At 37.3% G+C, this 21,862-nt stretch overlaps 2 protein-coding genes across 2 annotated transcripts; one reads left to right on the forward strand and one right to left on the reverse strand.

Annotated features, from left to right (window-relative positions):
• The first annotated feature begins 273 nt into the window (after positions 1-273).
• gpkow (G patch domain and KOW motifs) lies at positions 274-11,665 on the forward strand. The gene is made up of 11 exons (XM_084389281.1): positions 274-491; positions 610-782; positions 2,749-2,888; positions 5,474-5,580; positions 6,719-6,926; positions 7,913-8,045; positions 8,882-9,044; positions 9,130-9,253; positions 9,482-9,551; positions 9,651-9,736; positions 10,862-11,665. Exons 1-11 carry the CDS (start codon positions 310-312, stop codon positions 10,988-10,990), a joined length of 1,515 nt encoding a protein of 504 aa, XP_084245407.1. The 5' UTR covers positions 274-309; the 3' UTR covers positions 10,991-11,665.
• A 1,776-nt stretch (positions 11,666-13,441) lies between these two features.
• On the reverse strand, positions 13,442-21,806 carry pqbp1 (polyglutamine binding protein 1). Its single transcript, XM_084389634.1, has 7 exons — positions 21,699-21,806; positions 21,450-21,516; positions 21,232-21,343; positions 20,892-20,992; positions 20,173-20,400; positions 20,005-20,083; positions 13,442-13,804 (listed from the first exon to the last, which is right to left on the reverse strand). Exons 2-7 carry the CDS (start codon positions 21,514-21,516, stop codon positions 13,630-13,632), a joined length of 762 nt encoding a protein of 253 aa, XP_084245760.1. The 5' UTR covers positions 21,699-21,806; the 3' UTR covers positions 13,442-13,629.
• Positions 21,807-21,862: the final 56 nt, after the last annotated feature.

A 21,862-nucleotide genomic window follows, 5' to 3' on the forward strand; every position in this document is an offset into this window, starting at 1 on the left:
TTTCACCGCTAATTTAACCCCACTTTCCACTAAATTCGGGGTCAGTGCAAGGTGAGTTTAAACAACTATATTCAGTCAGAACTATATATTTATTACTAATATAATAATATATTACTAACAAAATAATAGAACAGTTAGTTGTACGTTACCAATGTTGGACAACATTTTCTCTTAATAATTAAAACATACGAGATAAAGTCTTTAGTACCGTGTCGTATCATGGGAATTGTAGTCTTTTTAACCTTTCCGGGTATAGAGATGTTTGCCCAATAAAACTACATTTACCAGCGATTACAACACACAACAAACATGGCGTCGCCGGAGTGGCAAGAGGAGCGTCAATCACTGAAGATTAATATTGGCCAAGATGATGGAGGCAAAAAATCTGCCCCAATATCTTTCGGTTTTAGTAAAACATTGAGCAGGGCCAAATCCGGGAAAGTGGAAGAGCGAGATTTTTTAGTTGAAGTCGAAGGGAAAGAACTAAAAGGGTGAGTTGAATGCTAACGTTAGCTAGGTTAGCAAATAGTCTCAATAAAAGCAGTATGATGTTTGTTGTTTATAATCTTATCGTGTGCTTAAACTCGTGTATGTCTGTTGCTTCTACAGAACCAAACCGGTGGAGAAACCGAAGGAGCTTATTATCCCGTTGATTCACAAGAACCGGTGGTACCGACAGGATGCTGAGCGAGGGGAAAAGAGCAGCGAGGACAAGACCAAAGACCCGTCCCGGGAGGCGCAGGACACGGTGGAGTCTCAAGCCGTCAAAGAACTCATCGAAGGTGTGTTGCTCTATTATTCGTTCAGTTGGTTTTGGACGCGTTTTAAAACCTCGTGAAATGCCTTTAAGGAAGCGTTTTTGGGCACCCATAAATATAGCCTAACATTACCAAACTTACATGATTCATGGCATTTAGACTGGAATACCACGTCAGTACATTTGTAAATTAATATTTTAATAGTTTAGTGTTTACAAAATGTTGACACAGTACTGCAAAAAGTTGCATATTATGCCCTAAAAGGCTGTCCAAGTCGCTAACTAGATTTCAAAACTTTTTGTTTACTTGTGAGATGCCAAATTTATCCTACAGTTTCAGATTATGGCAATAAATCTTAAGGATTTCCCTTGTGAAAAAGAATTTTGCTTAATTGAATTGAATGTGCACTTATACTATTATACCTCAAATCTTAAAGTTAAATTAATAAAAAAATACTGTACTTGCAGATATATTAATGAAATAAAATGCCACTTAAGTGTACTGAAAGAGAGCGCACTTTCATGACTGCTTCTTAATACACCCAGGTACACCATTAAAGGGATAGTTCACTTTGAAATTAATTTTTGATATGTTTTAGCTTACCTCAAGGGCATCCAAGATGTAGGTGTCTTTGTTTCCGCAGTAGTTTCAATTTTGATATTTTTAGGTCAAACCGTTCTTGTCTGTCAGTCATATAATGCAGGTCTATGGTCACTGTCTCAAAACACAAGCACAGAGTCCAAATTAAAACAATTCCCCACGTCCAAATGAAACAATTCCCCATCATAAGTACACATTGATGGCCTAAGACACGAAACAAGCGGTTTGTGTGAGAAAACGAACAGTATTTATATTGTTGTTATCTCTTGAAAACAGCACACGTCCAAATGATCTGACGGCGTGGGCGGGTATAGATATATACACTAGATGTCGCTTGGCTACGGTTTCGTTCCAATGAACTGCAGTAGCCAAGGCGACATCTTATGTATATATCTATACCCGCCCGCGCCGTCAGATCATTTGGACGTGTGCTGTTTTCAAGAGATAACAACAATATAAATACTGTTAGTTTTCTCACACAAACCGCTTGTTTCGTGTCTTAGGCCATCAATGTGTACTTATGATGGGGAATTGTTTCATTTGGACGATGGGGAATTGTTTTAATTTGGACTCTGTGCTTGTGTTTTGAGCCAGTGACCATCGACATGCATTATATGACTGACAGACAAGAACGGTTTGACCTAAAAATATCAAAATTGAAACTACTGCGGAAACAAAGACACCTACATCTTGGATGCCCTTGAGGTAAGCTAAAACATATCAAAAATTAATTTCAAAGTGAACTATCCCTTTAATTAATTGTTTTCATAATATTTTGTCATGTTTTAAAGAAGTACACTTATTTTGATGTCTTGACTTGACTAACATAAACATACTTTAATTGTAACTGTATTTAATATTACATTTAAAAGGTAACATACTAAATTCCAAATGTGTAATTACAACAAATACTTTAAATGCACAACAAACAAGTTTCAATAGAAATTACATTAAAGCATAGCCTATTTTAGTTTACTATAAATGCTTGTCCGTACATTTAGCAGTACATTTTAACTATATTTCAAAGACAATAGAAGTAATTATGAAATTACATTTAAGAAGTACTACTTAAGTGTGTCAAAACACTCTTATGTTCAACTAATGGCATTTAATATAAATTTAAACTAGAATACAGTTTGATTTAATTGCAATTATATGTCCAAACCATTACATTCTTTTCACTCTTAAGTATATTGTGGCAATAATGTGGCTTGATGGTTATAGATCTGGGCTGGTAAGTCAAAGATTGAATGCTCTACTACTCCTTCAGTCATTGTACTAAAAATACAGTAAGTCAGGACTCAGGAGTGTTTTTTTTTTTATACGAAAGCATTTACTAAATGAAGAATGATGTATTAATGTAGTTCTGTTTGAATGTCATCTACTACAGAGTCTCAAAAACACCAGGAGAGATGGAAGAACGGACCGCAGTCGGATCCGAACCTTGCCATTCCTATCCTCATGCAGAACCAGGCTCCCGAGGGCTTTGAGGATGGTGACAAAGTCAACGTGGATATGAGACCAGAGTCGGTAGGTCCTTGATGGATAAAAAAAATAAAAAAAATAAAAGAGATGGATGGAAGGAACTGTTTTACCTAACCTGTTTAAGCCAAAGTTGAGCCCCTTTAGGCCGTGTGTCCACTAAAGCGTTTTTAGCCGGCTGAAAACGCCTAGCTGTGGGCGCTTGAGAGCGTTTTGCCAGCAAAGCATTTTTTTCAGTTGAGACGCTTTGCTTGTTATGATACGGAATATCCGCGAAAGTGTTACTAGTATCTCATTTCACACATATTTAGTGTCTGCGTTGATTCTATATTAAATTGCCGATACAATGAAACGTATTTTCTCTGGCTCTTGTTTTAAATTATTTTGTTTCGTTATTATGCTTGTTGTTGTCATCTGTTGATGTTGTACAAGCAGAATGTGGCGGTTGGTCGTGTGGTGTTAGTCCCGCCCCTCCTCCACTGTGATTGGATGGTTGGGTAAAAAGTGACAGTGATGAGTGCTGCGTTTTACCCAAAGTTGAACATTTTTCAACTCTAGGCGACCTGTAAAAAAACTCAGAGTGCTCAGCGCTAAAGCGTAAAAAAAAAAAGCTCAGCGCCTCGTTACGCTCATGGCATTTTAAAAACGTGGCGCTCCCATTGAAAACAATTGGAAAAATATGCCAGGCGCGTGAAAAACCGCTTTGGTGGACACACGGCCTTACTGTTTTCAGATAGTCTATCCAGCAATGAATGTTGGTTCTCAGTATGGTGTGTTACACATTATTACAAGGATAGTTCACCTTTTGAAGGAAAAATAAGTTATTTTGAAGAATATGGGAAACCAAACAGTTGATTCTTCAAAATATCTTCTTTTGTGTTCAGCAGAAGAAATAAATTCGTACAGGTTTGGAACTATTTGAGTGTGAGTGAATGATGACAGAATGTTCATTTTTGGGTGAACTGGCCTTTTAAATTATTAAAGACTTAAATGTTTTTGCAAATACTTTGTCTCCTCCTGAAAATCCTGCACATACGATACATTTTAGTGTCAAATTCATCATAGCAATGCTATTGAATTAATGGAAAAATCCTGTAAAGCTGGATGAAATAGATCCAGAATGAGTTATACCACAGAACGAGACTGTAGTGTGTGCACTCAAGTCTAACGACTGTAACATTAGTGTCACAATCATACAGAGTTAACATTCTGTAAATACTGCGAGTTGAGATATTCTAAGTACATTAATTTGGTTTTCTCCTTTTGTATTTTTGGTAAAGTTTGTCTAGCTAAACAAAATGGAGCTAAAACTGCTGAGTTTGCAATTTGGTTATGATTAACAGCCAAAACTTGATTCGTAAGAGAATAAGTTAATATATTTTGTCGATACACTATCATTTAAAACCGGGGTGGGATTTTTAAAAATGTTTTTGAAAAGTCTCTTTCGTTTACCAATGCTGCATTTATTTGATCAAAAATACAGTAAAACCAGTAATAATGTGAAATATATTACATTTTAAAATAACTGTTTTCTATTGTCATATATTTTAATATGTAATAGGGCTGGGCGATAAAACGATAACCATAATTATCGCAATATATTTTTCCTCTACAGAAGGTTGATAAGTCTTCTATATATTGTTTATGCATTATGCAAATAATGACTGAAAAGAGCTGCCATTTCTGTTGCGTATGAGAAATATTAAACGGCTGCTCATTTGAACAGGCCGCCACACAGAAAATGTATCAGCTCGTCTCAAAACACACCACAGCGCGGATGCATTTACTCGCTGACCGTCTTGAAATTTAAAAAAATTACCTCAGTAAAAATGGCATCATGCAAGCTAACTGTTTAAAAGAGAAATGGCTGTTATTGGCACTGCACCACTTTGTGCTCGCTGTATATGGCTGTGATCAGTTCTGTATACAGATACTGTATCTCTCTGTTTTAATTGCTAATCCGGGCCATATCAGTGTTTGAACATGCTGAGGATTTCTAATGCAGTTGTAGCTGTTGATTTGTGAAGTGTATTTTATTAAAACTCATTAGTGTTCTATGAGTGTATGTCCTGCTGCTCGAGCTGTTGTCCAGTTATGGTGCCAAATGTGGTGTCAGCACAGGGCAGTTCAAGGTCATTGCTCACGCAGTGTTCTTGTTACATTTACTGTGTGTGTGTGTGTGCGTGTGTGTGGTATAAGGGTGTGTCCTAATGAAATGAGTGATGAAGAACTCTCCTGCTGCATCCAAACAGCTTACTCTGCATAAACCTCTCTCTCTCTTTCTTACACACACCTCCAGTGTCATTTTCTCCTGCAGTGCAAGTCCATCACTTGTAGATTGTTGTGAGAGCGCCAGCTACAGCTTGATTAGGCTTTAACACGGCTCTGAGTCATTATGAGTGAATTCTACTCTGCCTGTCAAAGAGCTTTTGTTTATTCCACCGTGTAAAAAAGAAGCTGTGATATTTCATCTAATTATCAGCTTCTCTGTAGGTTGAGGTGTGTGTTTCTAATTAGTGCCTGAATGTGTTTTTGGTTGCTTTGTAAGTCTGTACGTGTTGGCTTGTGCTTGATTTCTCTGTGGAGATGTTTGAGATGTGTATTGAATATTGATCTGATTCGTTCTGATTCAGTCCACAGAGGCCGACTATGAACTTGTTCCTGTGGAGGCTTATGGGTTGGCCATGCTGAAGGGAATGGGCTGGAAGCAAGGAGAGGGAATTGGACGCACATTTAAACAGTAAGGAATTATAATTAAAGAAATTAAAACTTAAATTTTAAAAGAGGGAGCAGAAAAATTGAACCTGTTTCTCCCACATGAGCACCACGGCACAGTATGTGCCTCTAAATAGGCCACAGCTTTGACTCTTAAAGTGGTTTTTAATTTTTGTTTAATGTAAAACAAATTATATCTGTTTGTTTTTAAGTGCCCTTGACACTCAACATATTCAGATTATTAATTTCCATGCCAGAATATTCCATTTCCATTCTGTGTATTTTATTGTGTGAAAAGATTATGGTAAAACTATATCAGATTTTTAAAAAACATTTTTGCTAAAATTGTGGTTTAACTTTGTTAAAATTCTTCCAAGGTTTATCACAGGGTTAAACCCAGTACAAGCTAATAAAACATCCATCGGTCATAAAGGATTTTGACAAAAGGAACATGTTGATGTATCTTCTCCTAATATTTAAAAACTTGTCATGTTCTTGATAAGCTTATATTCAAAAGTACAGTGCAATATACCTTAATGGCCATCGCAATATTAAAAATGAAATATTTAAAAGCTGAAAATTCAACACAATTATTTCATATTATTTTTAGTGATCAATTATAGCCTAAGGAATTGGGTACTCATTCATCCCTAACTGTATATAATATACTATAATCATATATATAAATAAATATAATACATTTTCAAGGTCTCATTTTAAAGATACATTTTTATTTAAAATAATAAAATATTATCTACAGTATCTTTATAGTTTCATCACTGTTTTGTGCAATAAGCCGTTTCTAATGCACGTGATGTTTGGCTCTCTGCAAGTCTTTTCCGCTCATGTTTCCCTGTGTTGGGATTATTGTCCCAGTTGGAGACATTAATGACGCGAGATTATGATTTTATATCAAATGCAATGAAGAATTATTTCAGACCGGCTGAGGGAATCTTTGGCGCAGACTGGCCGCAGACTTTTTAATCTTTTGTGCTTACGGGCCCATCTGTCCACTTGTATGGACATGAAAACACACAGGCTGCTCTTTATGAGGGGCGGGATGCGCGCATGCGCGTGATGGAGATTCTGTTAGCTTGTGGTTTATGATTAAAATGTCCTTGTTACTCCTTGTTAATTATTTCGTTTCTTTTATTACCTGCTAGAGATGTGAAGCCTATAGAGCATCAGTTGAGGCCTAAAGGACTGGGTTTGGGTGCTGATCGCTCAGCCATCAGAGACCTGGAGCCCGGCGTCCCCAAGAGACCCCCTAAACCCGGTGATGAGAGGGGGAAAGAAGAGGAGGCGCTGGTTCTGGGGCCTGGAGGATGTGTGCAGGTTGTAGCAGGAGCGCATAAAGACCTGTACGGGAAGGTGAGTGGACTTTACTTCATCCGTATTCAGTTCTGTGACAGTAATGGAGAACCCGTGTACTGACACACTAAAGAGATGATGGAATTACATAAGATGGAGCGCTTCAAGCCAGCAAAGCATATATTATGCTTTTAAGATATTATATATAAGATTTTAATGTCCCTCTGTGGTGAAAATCAAGTTTCTCCTTAAAACTGCAGTGAACCAAAGACTCAAGTCTCAAAAATGCAGTTCGAAAATCACTGGTGTTTCTGACATCACAAACTACCTTGCAACCTTGTAAAAAAAAAAGTTTAAATATGTAATTTTGGTGATCAGAGATTACAATAAAATGATTGATTACAGGGGGACTTTAAATATTAGTGTTCTGAGAAAGTTATGAGATTCCAGATAAACTGCACACAACTGTAATTACAAATGCTGTGTCTGGAAACCTGTTTGCTTTGACCTCATATCTCGTATTAATGCTTTTGTGCTTTTAATGTGTTGTAGCCTGGAATATTTGTTATATTTAATACAGAGATGCAATACATTGTATCTCTGTGTGTTGGAGATATGATTAAAAATAAAATAAAATAAAAAAAAACAAATTTTTCCTGTAGTATAAAATGTTGTGGCACCAAGATAAGAAGCTACTATGAAGGGGGCCCTTGGGTTTGCTATAGCTTATATGTGTTCATAATCTGGACCTGTTTATATGTATAAGCTCCAATATGTATATAAAGTTGATTTATCTTTCAATAGAAACGTATCAGCAGCGATGGTTGGTGGTCAATAAAAGTTCTTAGCTCCTTCTCCTGTCAATTAATAAATATTTTAGGAAACAATTTCCAGAATTTTTTTGTGCAAAATTATAGAATAGTCTGAATATAATACTAGAATAGAATAGTCTGAGTGACATTTATTCTTGAGCTTCTCCCTGTCTGTTTTTCTTATTTTTTGCTATTTTGTCTCCTTTTCTTGTTCTCAAACCGTCTCTTCGACAGATCGAGGGAGTGGATCCAGATAACGCCAGAGTTGTAGTCAAACTTGCCATCGGCGGCAAGACCGTAACCATCAGTCAGCACTCTTTAAAACTAGTCCCTCGCAAGGAATACGACAAATACAGCAAAGACCTCAGTGAGTTTGCTCTTACATCTATAAAGAAGACTATTCATTCACAACGCATTTAACTTCTAGAATGTGACATGGTTTCTAGTGAAACTGAATGTGTGGGAAATAATGTTGTGCAGGGCATTATTTTATTTTTTTCATGATTTCATTGGATTGTAGAATTGAGCTCTGATATATTAGTTCATATTATTTTTATGTGCACTGATGAATTGTGCTTAGCTTAGCCTATAGTTTCAACAGTTGAGAATAACACAGACTGAAGAACTGGCTGACTGTGTAAAGTGCAATTTGAGCTTGTGGGAAAACAAGCTGTTTGAGTGCAAGCGTTTAAACCCAAAACATCATCAGCAAGACTTTATTTTTCTGTAATCAGAAGCTGTGTGGTCTGGGATTCTCGCAGGCAGATTTGCACACGTGAAACCGGTTTCATCATTTTAAAATTGTAAATATTGTTTTTTATGCTTTTAAAAAAGACAATTAGTTGTCTATGAATGTCCACTTGCGCTTTCTTTTCTTTAAAAAAAAGAAAAACTCTTAGGCACTTAAAGTGGAAGTGAATGAAACCAATTCATAAACATTAAAATACTCATTGTTTCAAAATTATAGCCACAAGATGTAAACAATGATTTCAGCATTAAAAATGCAGCAAACCCTAAATCTCTAAAACGGCTCTAAAAATTGATTTAAACAGCTTTACAGCTCAAATGGTTTTACAGAAAAAAGAAATGTATGCAAGTGCTTTTATAAAATGATTAGCTTCACATTTCCTCAATTGTTCACTTCCACTGTAAGTGCCCCAAAATAACATTGAATTAATCGTTTTTTTTTCTTCTGTCTCCCAGGTCGTCTTAGTAAAGCACACAAGGACAAAGAGAGAGAAAAAGAGCGGGAACAGCAGAGAGAGCAGAAGTTAAACGGCAAAGATGAGAGGGGAAAGACAGATCGAGATCGAGACCGGGAGAAAGATCAGAAGAAAAGGAAACACAGAGAATCAAGTGCAGACAGGTAAGACAGGCACTCAAGAACACCGTGTTGTGCATGTATATTATTGAATCTATATTTATGTGTGTGAACTTCCTGTTCCTGCCAGAGGGAAGCCTCCCCCGGCTAAAGAGTCGCGTCCCTCTCCTCCGGCCCCCTCATGGCTCCAACGGGACCTCCGTGTGCGATTCATAGATAAAGCATTCAAAGGAGGCAAATACTACAACTCTAAGGTACTGGACTAGTGTTGTGAGCCTGGTTTGTTTAGTACAGTGTCTGAGAGATGTTGAAGTGTCTGTATTGGTGTTTTAGGAGGGAAACACACAGGATGTGTTCTTGTTTTCATAAATACACTGAACAGAATACTTTTTTTCCGGTTATCCATAATTAAGATATTATGAAGCCATAAGATATTAGTATAAATTGATGTATTTGTATATGTATTTGTTTTGTGTGTTTAGATGAGAGTCGAGGATGTTGTGACGCCCCACACCTGTGTGTGTCGTACAGAAGACAACAGGCTGCTGGACGGTACGACACACTTTCACCTTGACCATTATAAGAGCCATTTTGACAATGATACTTTGGCCTAATAACTGGTTTTAAGTTTTAATCATTCGTTTGTTTCAGATATTAGACAGAAAATGCTGGAGACCATTGTACCCAAGAGCGACTCGGACTACATTATGGTGGTTCTGGGAGAACACAGAGGACAGGTAAATGGATTCACTTGTTTGCTCTGTGTCCCAAATCCTAGTGGGCCTCCTACTTAGACAGCATTGTAGACTCTTCTGAACTTCACACAGAATAATGTTGATAATACCCAGTGGTGTTATAAAAGTAAAACTATTCAAATCATTTTCATTATGAAGTAAAGCAAAAATTCAATATAAATATTACGTGAAGTAGCAAAACTTAATCAAAGTTTAAAATGACAAAAACTACAATATAAATCTACATAAATAAACACAAAATATAAAAAATAAAAGCTAATTCAAAATATGAATAAATAATATAACCGTATATAAATAATACAAAAATAGCTTTGCTTATACCTCATTTGGTCCAAAGGCAGGCTTGCGTGGCATTTATCACAGATGAGGCAATCCCAGAATGCACAGCAAGACGGATTTTATTTTAGTTTTATTCACTACTAAAATGAGTTAAGATTGGTAACCTAATTAAAATAAAATATTTGTGCATGCCATTTAGGGCTGTGAAACGATTAATCGCGATTAGTCGCATCCAAAATAAAAGTTTGTGTTTACATAATATATGTGTGTGTGTACTGTGTATATATTTATTTTTATTTTATATATATAAATACACACACACATGCATGTATATATTTAAGAAATATTTGCATGTATATGCTGTATATATTTATATATAATTTATATTATATATAAATAAAAAATGTCTTAAATATATACATGCATGTGTGTGTATTTATATATACAAAATAATTATATACACACACATATATATTATGTAAACAGTTTCACAGCCCTAGTATATTTTTTTGTCCTTAGTGTTGTCATTAGCTTAGCATCATGCTGAAAAATAGCCAGGAACTCACAGCGCCTTAACTATCAAAAATGAGGTACGTAGACCTGAAACCTCAAAGTGTTTCCTTAGCATCATGCTAACATGCCTTAGAAAGTAGCAGCCTAAGTAGTCTACGAGGCAGCTCACAAGAATTTGGTACAGAGCCCATAAGTTATTATCCTTATTTGATATGTATCTGTGGTCCACACATATAATCGTTAAGTCTTTCATAATTTGTCAATTACTTCTATCCATATATTTCTGCTGTAGAATCATAATGCCTTATCTTGCAGGTGGGCCGCATCCTGAAGCGGGACCGAGAGAAGTGTCAAGCCATGGTTCAGCTGGACCGGTACGAGGAGCAGCTGTTCACTCTCGACTATGACGCCATCTGTCATTATGTGGGCGGAACAGAACACTGAGAAACCAATCGGATGATACGACACACCTTTCATCATCCCAACCCTGTTTTGATTGGCTTCCCTTTATTCCTTGTGACCAACATGTCAGATACATTACATTTTTAATACAACCAAGACTTAATTTATTTTACTAGTTGTGTTGTATTTTTAAATGCATCTGATTGATGAGACCTGCGATCTTAAAGCAACATAATATCTTGTTAGTAAGAGTCTGTTGTCACGAAAAAATATTTTGCATATTTTGTGTTGTGCTTAGAAATGTGAGCGGGATCAATGACAAAAAGTGACATTTTCCTCTCTGTATAGTGATAATGAACATTTACGCAGGTCAGCCATTGTAGCATCAGTGTTTGAGTGTCTGCTGCTGATCTGGGAAGAACATGAAATTTCATTTTGGCCCAATGTAATTAAATATCTCACTGCCATTTAATTAGAATCCAAAAACTTTTGAAACTCTGCATGGTTTCTTAGTCCAGTAAAGATCTGAATTTATTAAAAGGTTAACAGTTTGTACAAAGTTATACACAAGCCACTTAGAATTTTCACTCATGTTATCTTTTTATAATAAAATATTAAAATTCCTTCAAAATGCCTTTGAATTGATATCTTGGTCTATAACATCACTCATCCTTGACCTTTACCCTATAAAGCATACCGGTACTGCATCATATTTGATACATGAATTTCTAAGACTTCTAAATTATCAACATGATTAACTTTCCTGACAAACCTGTTGTACACAACTGTACTTTTTTAAAAGATTTTTATAAAGTAAATGTAAGAATAACTTTTATATTGTTATTCATATTTCAAGCTGAATTTGCAAATTGGGTTTACTTCACTATCCATACATAATATTTTAGACAAATCATGTTAAAACGCAAGTATTAAATATACACCTGGCTTTTGAGGAACGTTTACTTGTAAATCTTTCAATCATCATTGTATTGCACTGCATTATTTGCCCCCACAATAGAAACTGCAGAGCTTTGATCATAAAACAAAGTTAAACTAAAGTTGAACTAAATTGAATTTAAATATTATCTTACTTAGACATTATTTGATGATAGACCCCCGGTTTCACTTACAAGGCTCAAGTCTAGTCCCAGACTGAAATGCATGTTTGAGCAGTTTTAACTGAAAACAACTTGCACTGATATATCTTAAAATATGTCAGTGCCCTTGTTTTGTCTCAAGATGCACACCAGTAATGTGTTTTCTAAGGCACATTTATAAAAGCTACCTAACTGAACTAAGGGCTAATCCTGGCTTAGAATCTGTCTGTGAAACCAGGCTATAGAGTGACAATGTGGCGCTATATATATATATATATATATATATATATATATATATATATATATATATATATATATATGCTTGTCAGGATTAAAGAATACACAAAAAAATAAGTATATTTGATATTAAAGTGGCATTAGCTTGGTTATCACTACTTCAGCTTTTCTTCGTGTATGCCGATGTTTTCACTCGTTTTTTAACGGTCTTTCTGCCTTCTGGCTCCAGACCTTTTCTGCTGCTTCATGCATACAGATACTGATTCTGCCATTGTCTTTTTCGCATCAGCAAACGACATTACGCTGTCATTTCAACATGGTGAAATCATAGACTGTAAAAAAATCATGAAAAAAAAATACACTGAGAGGGTGACTTGAAGTAGAAAACTATTATGAAATGTTATGCAACATGCAACAATAAAACAATATGCAAACTACAAAAATGATTTCTTAGTATTACATAGTCAACAATTGTATCAATGAAAACTCATCTTTGATCACCAAAATTACATATTTTAAAAACAAATTGACATAAAAAAATTCTTCATGCCTTAAAATCGAATGTAACTCTACACCCTTGCCTCATTTAGTAGCAGTTCAATGAATATGCAAATTAGCCCCGCCTCCACTTACTCACACCAGCTCAGAGATCCACTCCTTGATGTGATCGGTTAGAAGGTAGTTTATGACGTCAGAAACACCAGCGATTTCAAACCAGTTGGGTTTACTGCAGTTTTAAGGAGAAAGTACTCAGCAATGGTGTTGACTTATGAATTTGCACATGGTTTGTCTTAAAGTATATCAAAAACACCACAGACATATAAACAATATTAAAAGCTTGATTTTCACCACAGAGGGACTTTAAATCAAGATACATTTACCTGAGAAGCAAAATTGCTTACGATATGAAGTCTTCTTGATTTCAGAAAAAAAAAAAAAGCATCAAAAGTAACTTAACTTTAAATTAACTAAATATCTGCCAGTGGGTCTTCTTTGCTCACTGACACATTTTGTGTTTTCTTGTTTTAGACAAACTCACTTAATTGTTTTTCCTACAATTTAAGACTTTATAACTTATTCAAGACTATATAACTCATAATTTAGTCTCTATCTGTTTTAATATGCAAATCATTTCAAATGAGCACCAAACCACTTGATGCACATTCAAACAAAATGTTTATTTTGCAGGGAACGGCATCACTATGCTATGTAAAAAGACAATTGTTTATAAAATGCATGACATACAAGACATGGTATATTTACAAATGAATCTGTCCTAAGTGTAAGAAAAGAAATTACAAAAGCCTTTTAACAGTCGTAAAGGCTTTAAAGACACGCTGTTCCTGCTCAGTCGTCATCAGAATCATCATCCTCCTCCAAGCGCCTTGTGTTCTCAGCGTTGGCTCTCAGGACGGCTCCGGGACTGGGGTACGGTCTCTGCTGGAACAGGGGTCCCGCCGCTGTGGTGTCCGCTCCTGTCTTTGCCTCATTGCGTTTGGGGAGACCGGTGGACCATAAGCCCCTAAAAGCGACAGCGCAGTATATTGATCAGGAACATGTTCATTATTACAGAAACAAACTATTTTAAATCTCATCTAAACGCAATTTGAACGACTGTGTTGCGGTCTGTTGTATACTAAACATTTCAGTAAATTTAGTAGGTATCCAATGTAGGGCTCTATGTTATGTGATGCAAAAAAACATAGACAGAATATGTTCATAAAAATGGAATTTACTGTATAACGCGGAATTAAGGAATTAGGATGAATATTCAAAAGTAGGGCTGTACACTTGTTGAAATTGATATTTGGACTAATGCCTGTGAATATTAAACTGCAAAAAGCACATACTCAAGCACAAGTGGCAAATACACACAGAAACTTAAATGTCTTCCAGACAATTTGAAATAAAACGTGAAGAAACGGTGACAGAAATACTATTGTACAGTAGAATGTACTTCTCAAAGGTAATAACAAGAATAATATTACATTCATAAAACATTATTTTTAAGGAATATCACATAATTTTTCTTCAATGTTTTCATTTAAACAGTAAACCTTATTAGCCCAACACTTTGTTTGGCAAAATCCAAAAATGAAAGGAATTGTTCAAATTTACATTTTATACGATTAGCCTAGTTGTTAAAGTTTTATGCATCCATTTGATTACCACCATTTTTTATACAAAATTTGTTTACATTTTTCTAGATTCCTTGTTTTATGATTTAATACTAACAATGAATTACTGAAAAGTTGTAATTTTATTGTAATTGTTTTTAGTTAACTAATTAAATTGTTAAATTTTTTTCAACAACATCCTTTTTGACTATTGAAATTTAATTCAACCATTAAAACGAACTCCAGTAAAATTAAAACGGACCACAGAGAATTTGAGAGAAAATAAAACATGAAACTAAACAGAAAACTTGCATATGTTGCACAGAGTCAGTAAAGGGCCGTACACACCGGGACGAATATTGGCGCGCGTTATTCGCCAGCGTTTTTCAACGCGTTTTTTGTGTTCACACCCAAGCGATTTTAGCTGACGATGAGCCGAGTGAACATGCAAATTCATTCCCTGACATTAGATGGCGCTTAATGCCTTGCATCTTCCTCGTCTTATTTCTTCCCGGCAGTGTAGATGCTACTTGGCGTATATATTTTTCGCCGTTACGTATGTGTGCTCGGCAAGACCGTTTTGTGTTTGAGCGCCCCCAAGTTGTGTTTTACTGTAACTTCAGAAGCTCCAGACACGTGAGCAAAAGTGCCAATCTCATTGGATGTGGCACGTCAAACCAAAAAAACGAACCCGAGGCGTTTTTTCAAAAATGACGCTTTTACGCGTGGCGTTTTTCGCGTCGGTGTGCACACCAGGGTTCCCACACCTTAGTTAACTTCAAATTCAAGGACCTTTCAAGGACTTTCCAGGTCCAATACCCTCAAATTCAAGGACTTAATGTGGGGACACAGGGCTCGCAAAATTTCCAAATCGCTGGTGGCCCTTCGGGCAGGCAATCTTCAGATTTTGGTAGCCAAATATCAACAATTGTATATAAAAAAATCAAATTAGAATCATCAATACAAATATGCACCTGGTTCTAACTGAACTGAAATGTGTGATCAGTATGGAACATCAATCAGTCTGTGTCGGTGGCTCAGCCCCCAATGATGGTATGATAAAAAATAAAAAGGTAACACTTTAGTTTAGGGTCTAATGCTCACTATTAACTTGTTTCATTAACATGCAGATGGCAGGGTTTTATCATCACTGCGGTCCCGAATGTGAGATATGCTAGTTAGGGGTTTCGGGGGCTCCCCCAAGAAAATTTTTATTTCTCTGGGGCCGTATTCACAAAGCATTTTATCTTACCACTAGGAGTACTCCTAAATCGCACTAAAAGATTTTAGCTAGGAGTTTTCTCTTAAAAGTTATTCACAACGCCCTTCAGACCTACTCTTAATAAAGAAAAATGACAACTCCTAAACTAAGAGTGAGTCTTTGTTGCTATGGATGACGTCATTACTCATGCACGAGCTTGACTGAAGTGACCACCTTGATTGGCTGATGATTGTAACGCGGGAATGATCCCAAACACCTCCCCTACGATGATGAGTGACAGGTCTGAGAATGCGTGCGCTACACAAGTAGTGCGAAGGACGGAAGATGATGAATAACTGAATAAATAGCCTAAATGAATAAAGAGTAAGGCAAAACAAATAGCCTAGTAGCCTAATGAAACATATGGATTGATGCAATATCTTTGCAACATTATTGAATTAATCTGTCACTATATGCCTCTGCCTACGTTTGCAAAGAGAAGAACATTTTAATTTGATTCACAATGAAACGTTACAATTAGTTTACATGCAATGAGTAGCCTAGTTTTGCTTGTTGTTATTGCATCCCTAGTTATGCCTACAATGCAAAATTGTTCCCTCGCGATTGGAAGCTCCTGTAGCCGCTGCATATGCATTTCAAAACATCGCAACGTGAAATGCCACAAAAAGCGGTTTGTGAATAGGTCTTAGTGAGTTAGGAGTCCTCTCGACTTCTTTTAAGCTGTCCCAGGGTTAGGTGCTACTTTTAGGGCTAAAATGCTTCGTGAATTACTCTTAGTAAAAAAAATTAGGAGTCCTAAAGTTACGAGTGACTGACACGCCCATTATTTTTAGGAGTTGCTCCTAAATTCGCCAGTTAGGAGCTACTTTTAGCCTTAAAATTCTTTGTGAATACGGCCCCTGATCTACATATGTGCATTTTAAGATGTTTTGAAGGCCAAAAAAATTGGATAACAATAGCTTTAAAACCATGTCACGCAGCTGATTATTTTTCTCTCCTCATCAGCATCACACTCTTTTTCTCTTTGTTTTTCTCTTGCTCTGTCTCTTCCCCTCCTAAATCTGAGCTTTGACTGATATAGGCTTTTCATTTTTGTCTGTCAGTGAAGAAAGTAAACATAGGGTCAACTGATAGGTTGATTTATGAATAATTTTCTCAGACGAGTTCATTTACTGAAAGCTACTAGGAAAGCTAGGTAGCCTAACTAAGTTTATTAAATTAATTCACAATATGTACACATTCATTATGGATCGTATTCCTAGTGCAGGGCAGTAGACAGGGCTTTATAATCAAAGAGGTCCTACATTTAAGGTTGTTAGGGGGTTAAATTTTTTTTTTTTTTTTTTTGATATGTGCATTTCAAGGCGTTTGAAGGCCAAAAAAGGATAAGAAATAGCTTTAAAACCATGTCAGCGGGCAGTAGATTATTTGTCATTACCTGCTCTCACTTCTTATCCATCACTCTTTCTTTTTCTCTCAGTCTCCTCATCTTGCCCTGTCTCTTCCCCTCCTAAAGCTGAACTTTTTTAATTTACTGAAGGCTACAAATTGTATTATATTAATTCTCAACATGATTATTAATCTTGTGCCTAACATGATGAAAACGGCTTTGTTAATGTTTCTTGTCCCCTCACAATGACAGTAAACTAATTATTACATTACACGAGTCACATTACATATTAGGCCTATTTTCAGTTCAAAATGGCGAAATTTGACAAAAGTATATTAGTTTGCCTGATTATTTTTGTCATTCGTTTCACATTTATGACCAAAAAAACTGTCAAATGTGAAATGTTTAGTTTAGCTACTTACATCTTATCTCGCACTTGACCGTAAACTGAAGCGTCAGTCGCTCTGCTCAAATTTTGCTCAGCAGCTTCTGTGAACATAAGTCCCGCCTACTTTGATTTGATTGGTCATCTCAAATATTCTGACATTGACGAGCAGTGACCGACCAATGAGGCTTAGATGAACACACACACACACACACACACACACACAAACCCTGTCCTCTGTTTCTGACATGTGCTCTGCTCGGCGCCGCTGCGGATTGAAGATGAAGAACGCGCTGAATCTGATTATAACAAGACTGAAGCGAACACTATTTCAGATAGCCCGTTGGGCAGGCCGGTTATGCATTTTGGTAGCCCGACTGGAAAACACAATAGCCCCGGGACGTCGGGCTAGCGATTTTGCGAGCCCTGACACATTTGTTGTGTCCAACAACAAATGTTGAGGTACCATCGTAGTTTCTTGCGCGTGTGAACGTCATGGCAACGTACAACACAAAGTACCTCATGCAGGAAACACTTAACGTAACACGTTAATGCGCATAACTAACGTAAATCAAGCAAGCTAGTATGCATAGGCTAGAGGTCGACCGATTCATCGGTCGGCCGATTGATCGGCCGATTTTTTGCATTTTTAACATAATCGGCATCGGCCAATATCCAAGTGTATCAAGCCGATTATTAGGCAGGCGCATCTGTGGGCAGCCTAGTGTTGTTGTTGTTGTGGAACACGCGTTCGACGCATGCTGCGCCTAGAGTCATTCTCCAGCAGAGTGAGCAGACCTCATCCAGTGCTTAAGGAAGGAGCTAAGTTCCTTGGAGAAAACTCCTTTATATTTAATTAAAAACTTTTGATATGTTACTGCCAACTTAGAGAAAAAACATGAATAGGCGACATGACGTTCGGCTACTTTGAAATTGATAGCGTAGTTGAGGTTGCATTAGCACAGCAGAAGGGTTGCGATCATGTCACAATAAGTAAGCAAGAATTTACAGACAGTGAATCTGAGACTTTTATTTGTTCTGTTTGTGTGTCTTATATTTGAGAGGGTTGTCACTCAATGCAGAGAAGTAAGTAATAAAAAAAAAAAAACCAACTATATGCTAGTGAAGGACTGGCTTTGCTTTGCTAGGGTTGGGTAGCTACAGACAGACCCAGTGCTAATACGGCACTGGTGCCTTAACGACCGTTATTTACCGGACCGAATATCAACGCGCATTTCTGTGCTTCATATCAGTGCTACTGTTATGCCTGTGCTTCTCTTGGATGCTCTGAAAACGGACGTTAGAATAACAGAAACATCGCTTCGCTGCACTTGACACTAGTCAGCAGTTAACTTTAACATTCCGTTAGCTAGTAACTTAGCTGGATTAAACACGGTTAAAATGCTGGCCAAACAGTAGTGTAATGTGTGACTGTATTTCACTGTAGACTAGGGGTGGAACGGTACACGTATTCGTATTGAACCGAAACGGTATAGGCGTCACGGTTCGGTGTATACATTTCCACGGAGATTACACGCTATAAAAATAAATAAAACTCGCGTGCAAAGTAATGCGGAACTACTGTTAGATACGCGGGTTCTTTAGGGACACCTAATCTGTAGCTCCGCTTTAGCTCCGGCTGCGATGTAAAGATTGCAATGCGTTGTGTGTGTGTGTGAGAGAGAGAGAGAGAGAGAGAGAGAGAGAGAGAGAGAGAGGCGCGGGCGCGATCGAGATCGAAAAGTCGCGTGTGTTTAAAGTCGCAAAGTGTTTACTTATATTTGTGTGCAAACGCGCGCGCGTGTGTGTGTGTGAGGCGCGGGCGCGATCGAACAGTGGAAACATAAAAACATACTCCGTCATTTTGTTTATCAGGACATCATTCAAACTGCAAAGTGTTTAAGTTACTGTTAATTCAAATGTTAAGGAAAACAAATATATTAATCTGAAATGTAGCAAATTAATTTTCAATTCATTCAGGTACAATTACCAAACATATCTCAAGTTCTTTTTGTCTTTTGTACAAGTGCAGATTGGTAAAGTGTTCAATAAATGTTTTTGTTGAGAAATCTTGTCTATCTTAAGTATTTATTTGTGTTACATTTTATCTTTCAAATAGAGGTTAAAAACAAGCACATAATCGGCCAAATATCGGCCAAAATAAATCGGCAGCATTTATCGGCCATCGGCCGACCCGGATTTCAAAAGATCGGCATCGGCATCGGCCTGAAAAAAACCATATCGGTCGACCTCTAGCATAGGCTATGAAGTTTTGGCGAAATAACACATTAGCGGACCGGAGTGAATGTGGAATTTTTTCCAGAAAACTTCTTGCACAAAACAAATTCAAGCACTTTCAAGGACCCGTCTCTATGTATGTTTATTTTCAAAAACTTTCCAGGGCCTTGAAAACATTTTTTCAGATTCACAAACTTTCAAGGATTTCAAGGACCCGTGGGAACCACATTGGCGCCCTTTGTTTAGTCACGAGGCGTTAAACGTCGGCGAATATCGCGCGCAAAATTCGTCCCGGTGTGAACAGGCCTTAAGAGTAGTATCCCATTTCAAACACAGCCTTAGTGTTCATTATAAACTAGCTGGTCATTACCTTGGAGCATCCGAATAGGCGCTGGGATCCATGGGATCCATTTCCTCCTGCTGCTGTTTCCGCCCTCCTCCAAGTCCTCCTAAAAAGTTTGCATTTACTCAAGCTTACTGTAGCAATACTTTGAATTATGAATTAAATATCTAATGAGGCAGATTATGCATAAATTACCTCTCTTTGATTTGTTATACGGTGCAATGTCGTCTCTCCGCATCCTTCTATCACGGTCCCGGTCTCTGTCCCGGTCTCGATCTCTATCCCTGTCACGATCTCTATCTCTGTCCCGTCCGTCCTCCCTGTCTCTGTCCCGCTCCCGCTCTCGCTCCCTTTCTCGCTCTCGTTCCCTCTCTCTCTCTGCCTTCTCATAGTGGATGTCCACTTTGTCATGCCCAGTATCACCTAGGAAGTAAAACACAAACATTTTCAGCATATGTCTCAACAACACAAAATCCTAGTGTACTTATGCGTGTCCATCCCTGCATCCCAGTGTCCATACTATCCATCCTAAATAGTAAGTGAGATTAGAATAAGTGTGTCCCAAAGCATAGTATGTTGAAAAGAGTATGTCAAAATTTTCAAAGTGTGGATCCGTGCACGGTCTAAAGGCTATTGTTGCCCACAACCCATTGCGCTTTGGAGGAGAATTCGGTTCAGAACTACAAACACGAGTAAAAAGTGTTAAAAAACTACAAAACATGATGGATTTTAACTGTGACAAGATGATTGACAGTGTCAGGATGCGACAGAGCGCAACCGTTAAAGACGCATTTGTATGACCTGACAGTACGTCCCAAAGCTTGTCTACCCTTTTGCTTTTTTCTTCACAAAAGGAGTACATACTTTTAGGGCGTAGTATAAGTAGGCGAATTGGGACGCAGCATGTGTCTTACCTTTCTGTTTCTTAACCCCCTTGGTGATGACAGCAGAAGGGTCATTAGGAGACAGCCAGCACACTAAATCTGTTTCCACATTCCAGTAGTACGGAAGACCGCTAAGGACAAGAAAAGTGGACGATAATTACGTATTATGCAATGACTAAAAAAGTTTAAATCTGGAATTTTGCACATGTATCATGGTATCACCATGCTATTCTTGTAGGTAACTTCAAGAATCATGAATATGGTAATTGTGGTAATATGGTAATTCATTTTCTTGTACTGTTACATTAAAATGAATGTCTTGAATTCTTCCCGCTGACCAGAGAAAAACAAAATCTTATGAAATGCTTACCAAGAGGGGTCAAACACTTTGTACCAATTCGTTGGCAAATTTTCAAGCCTTGTAGCCTCATAATCAACGTTATTATCATCATAGTCTTCAGCGATGATCTCCTCTTCGGCCTCTGATGATGATGATGATGATGAGAGACAATAAATGAGAACATGAATTCATCATTCAGTAAGTTTTATAGATTACCCAGTAAGATAAATATGCATGCTGTATCTTACCTTGGTCAGACTGTTTCACGATCCCTCTTTTAGCGAGGCGTGCAAGTAAAGCTGGAGGCAGAGGCATCTAAAGACAGAGCAAATCATTTCAGTGACCAGTGTTGACGAGCCACGAGTAACTTAACGTTAAACTGCCACTATCTGGATCTGGGCTGACACACAGAGGCCCTATTTTGTAGTCAAATAATGGACAGAACATTACACCTGCAAATTAAATAAGAAATACATGACGGTGAGTGCATAATTTACCTTTATGATGACCAGAATTTTAGTTATGTAGTAAACGTTTCATTGAAAGGAGCCAAACAAGCGACGCGGACGCGGAACAATGACGTAGCAAAAATGTACCGTGACGTCATCTAAAGGAAGCGAATTAAACGCTTATCTGAAGAAAAGAAAAACAATAACAACAA

This window comes from Rutilus rutilus (assembly GCF_951802725.1).
Source record: "Rutilus rutilus genome assembly, chromosome: 19".
Classification (NCBI taxonomy): Eukaryota; Metazoa; Chordata; class Actinopteri; order Cypriniformes; family Leuciscidae; genus Rutilus; species Rutilus rutilus.

Coding starts and splice junctions, on each gene's coding strand:
- gpkow (XM_084389281.1), top strand. CDS start 310: ATGGCGTCGCCGGAGTGGCAAGAGGAGCGTCAATCACTGAAGATTAAT. Junction 2,889..5,473: donor TGGATATGAGACCAGAGTCG/GTAGGTCCTTGA, acceptor GTTCTGATTCAG/TCCACAGAGGCCGACTATGA. Junction 9,552..9,650: donor AGACAACAGGCTGCTGGACG/GTACGACACACT, acceptor CGTTTGTTTCAG/ATATTAGACAGAAAATGCTG.
- pqbp1 (XM_084389634.1), bottom strand. CDS start 21,516: ATGCCTCTGCCTCCAGCTTTACTTGCACGCCTCGCTAAAAGAGGGATC. Junction 20,993..21,231: donor AAAGTGTTTGACCCCTCTTG/GTAAGCATTTCA, acceptor TCTTGTCCTTAG/CGGTCTTCCGTACTACTGGA. Junction 13,805..20,004: donor GCCTATTCGGATGCTCCAAG/GTAATGACCAGC, acceptor TGTCGCTTTTAG/GGGCTTATGGTCCACCGGTC.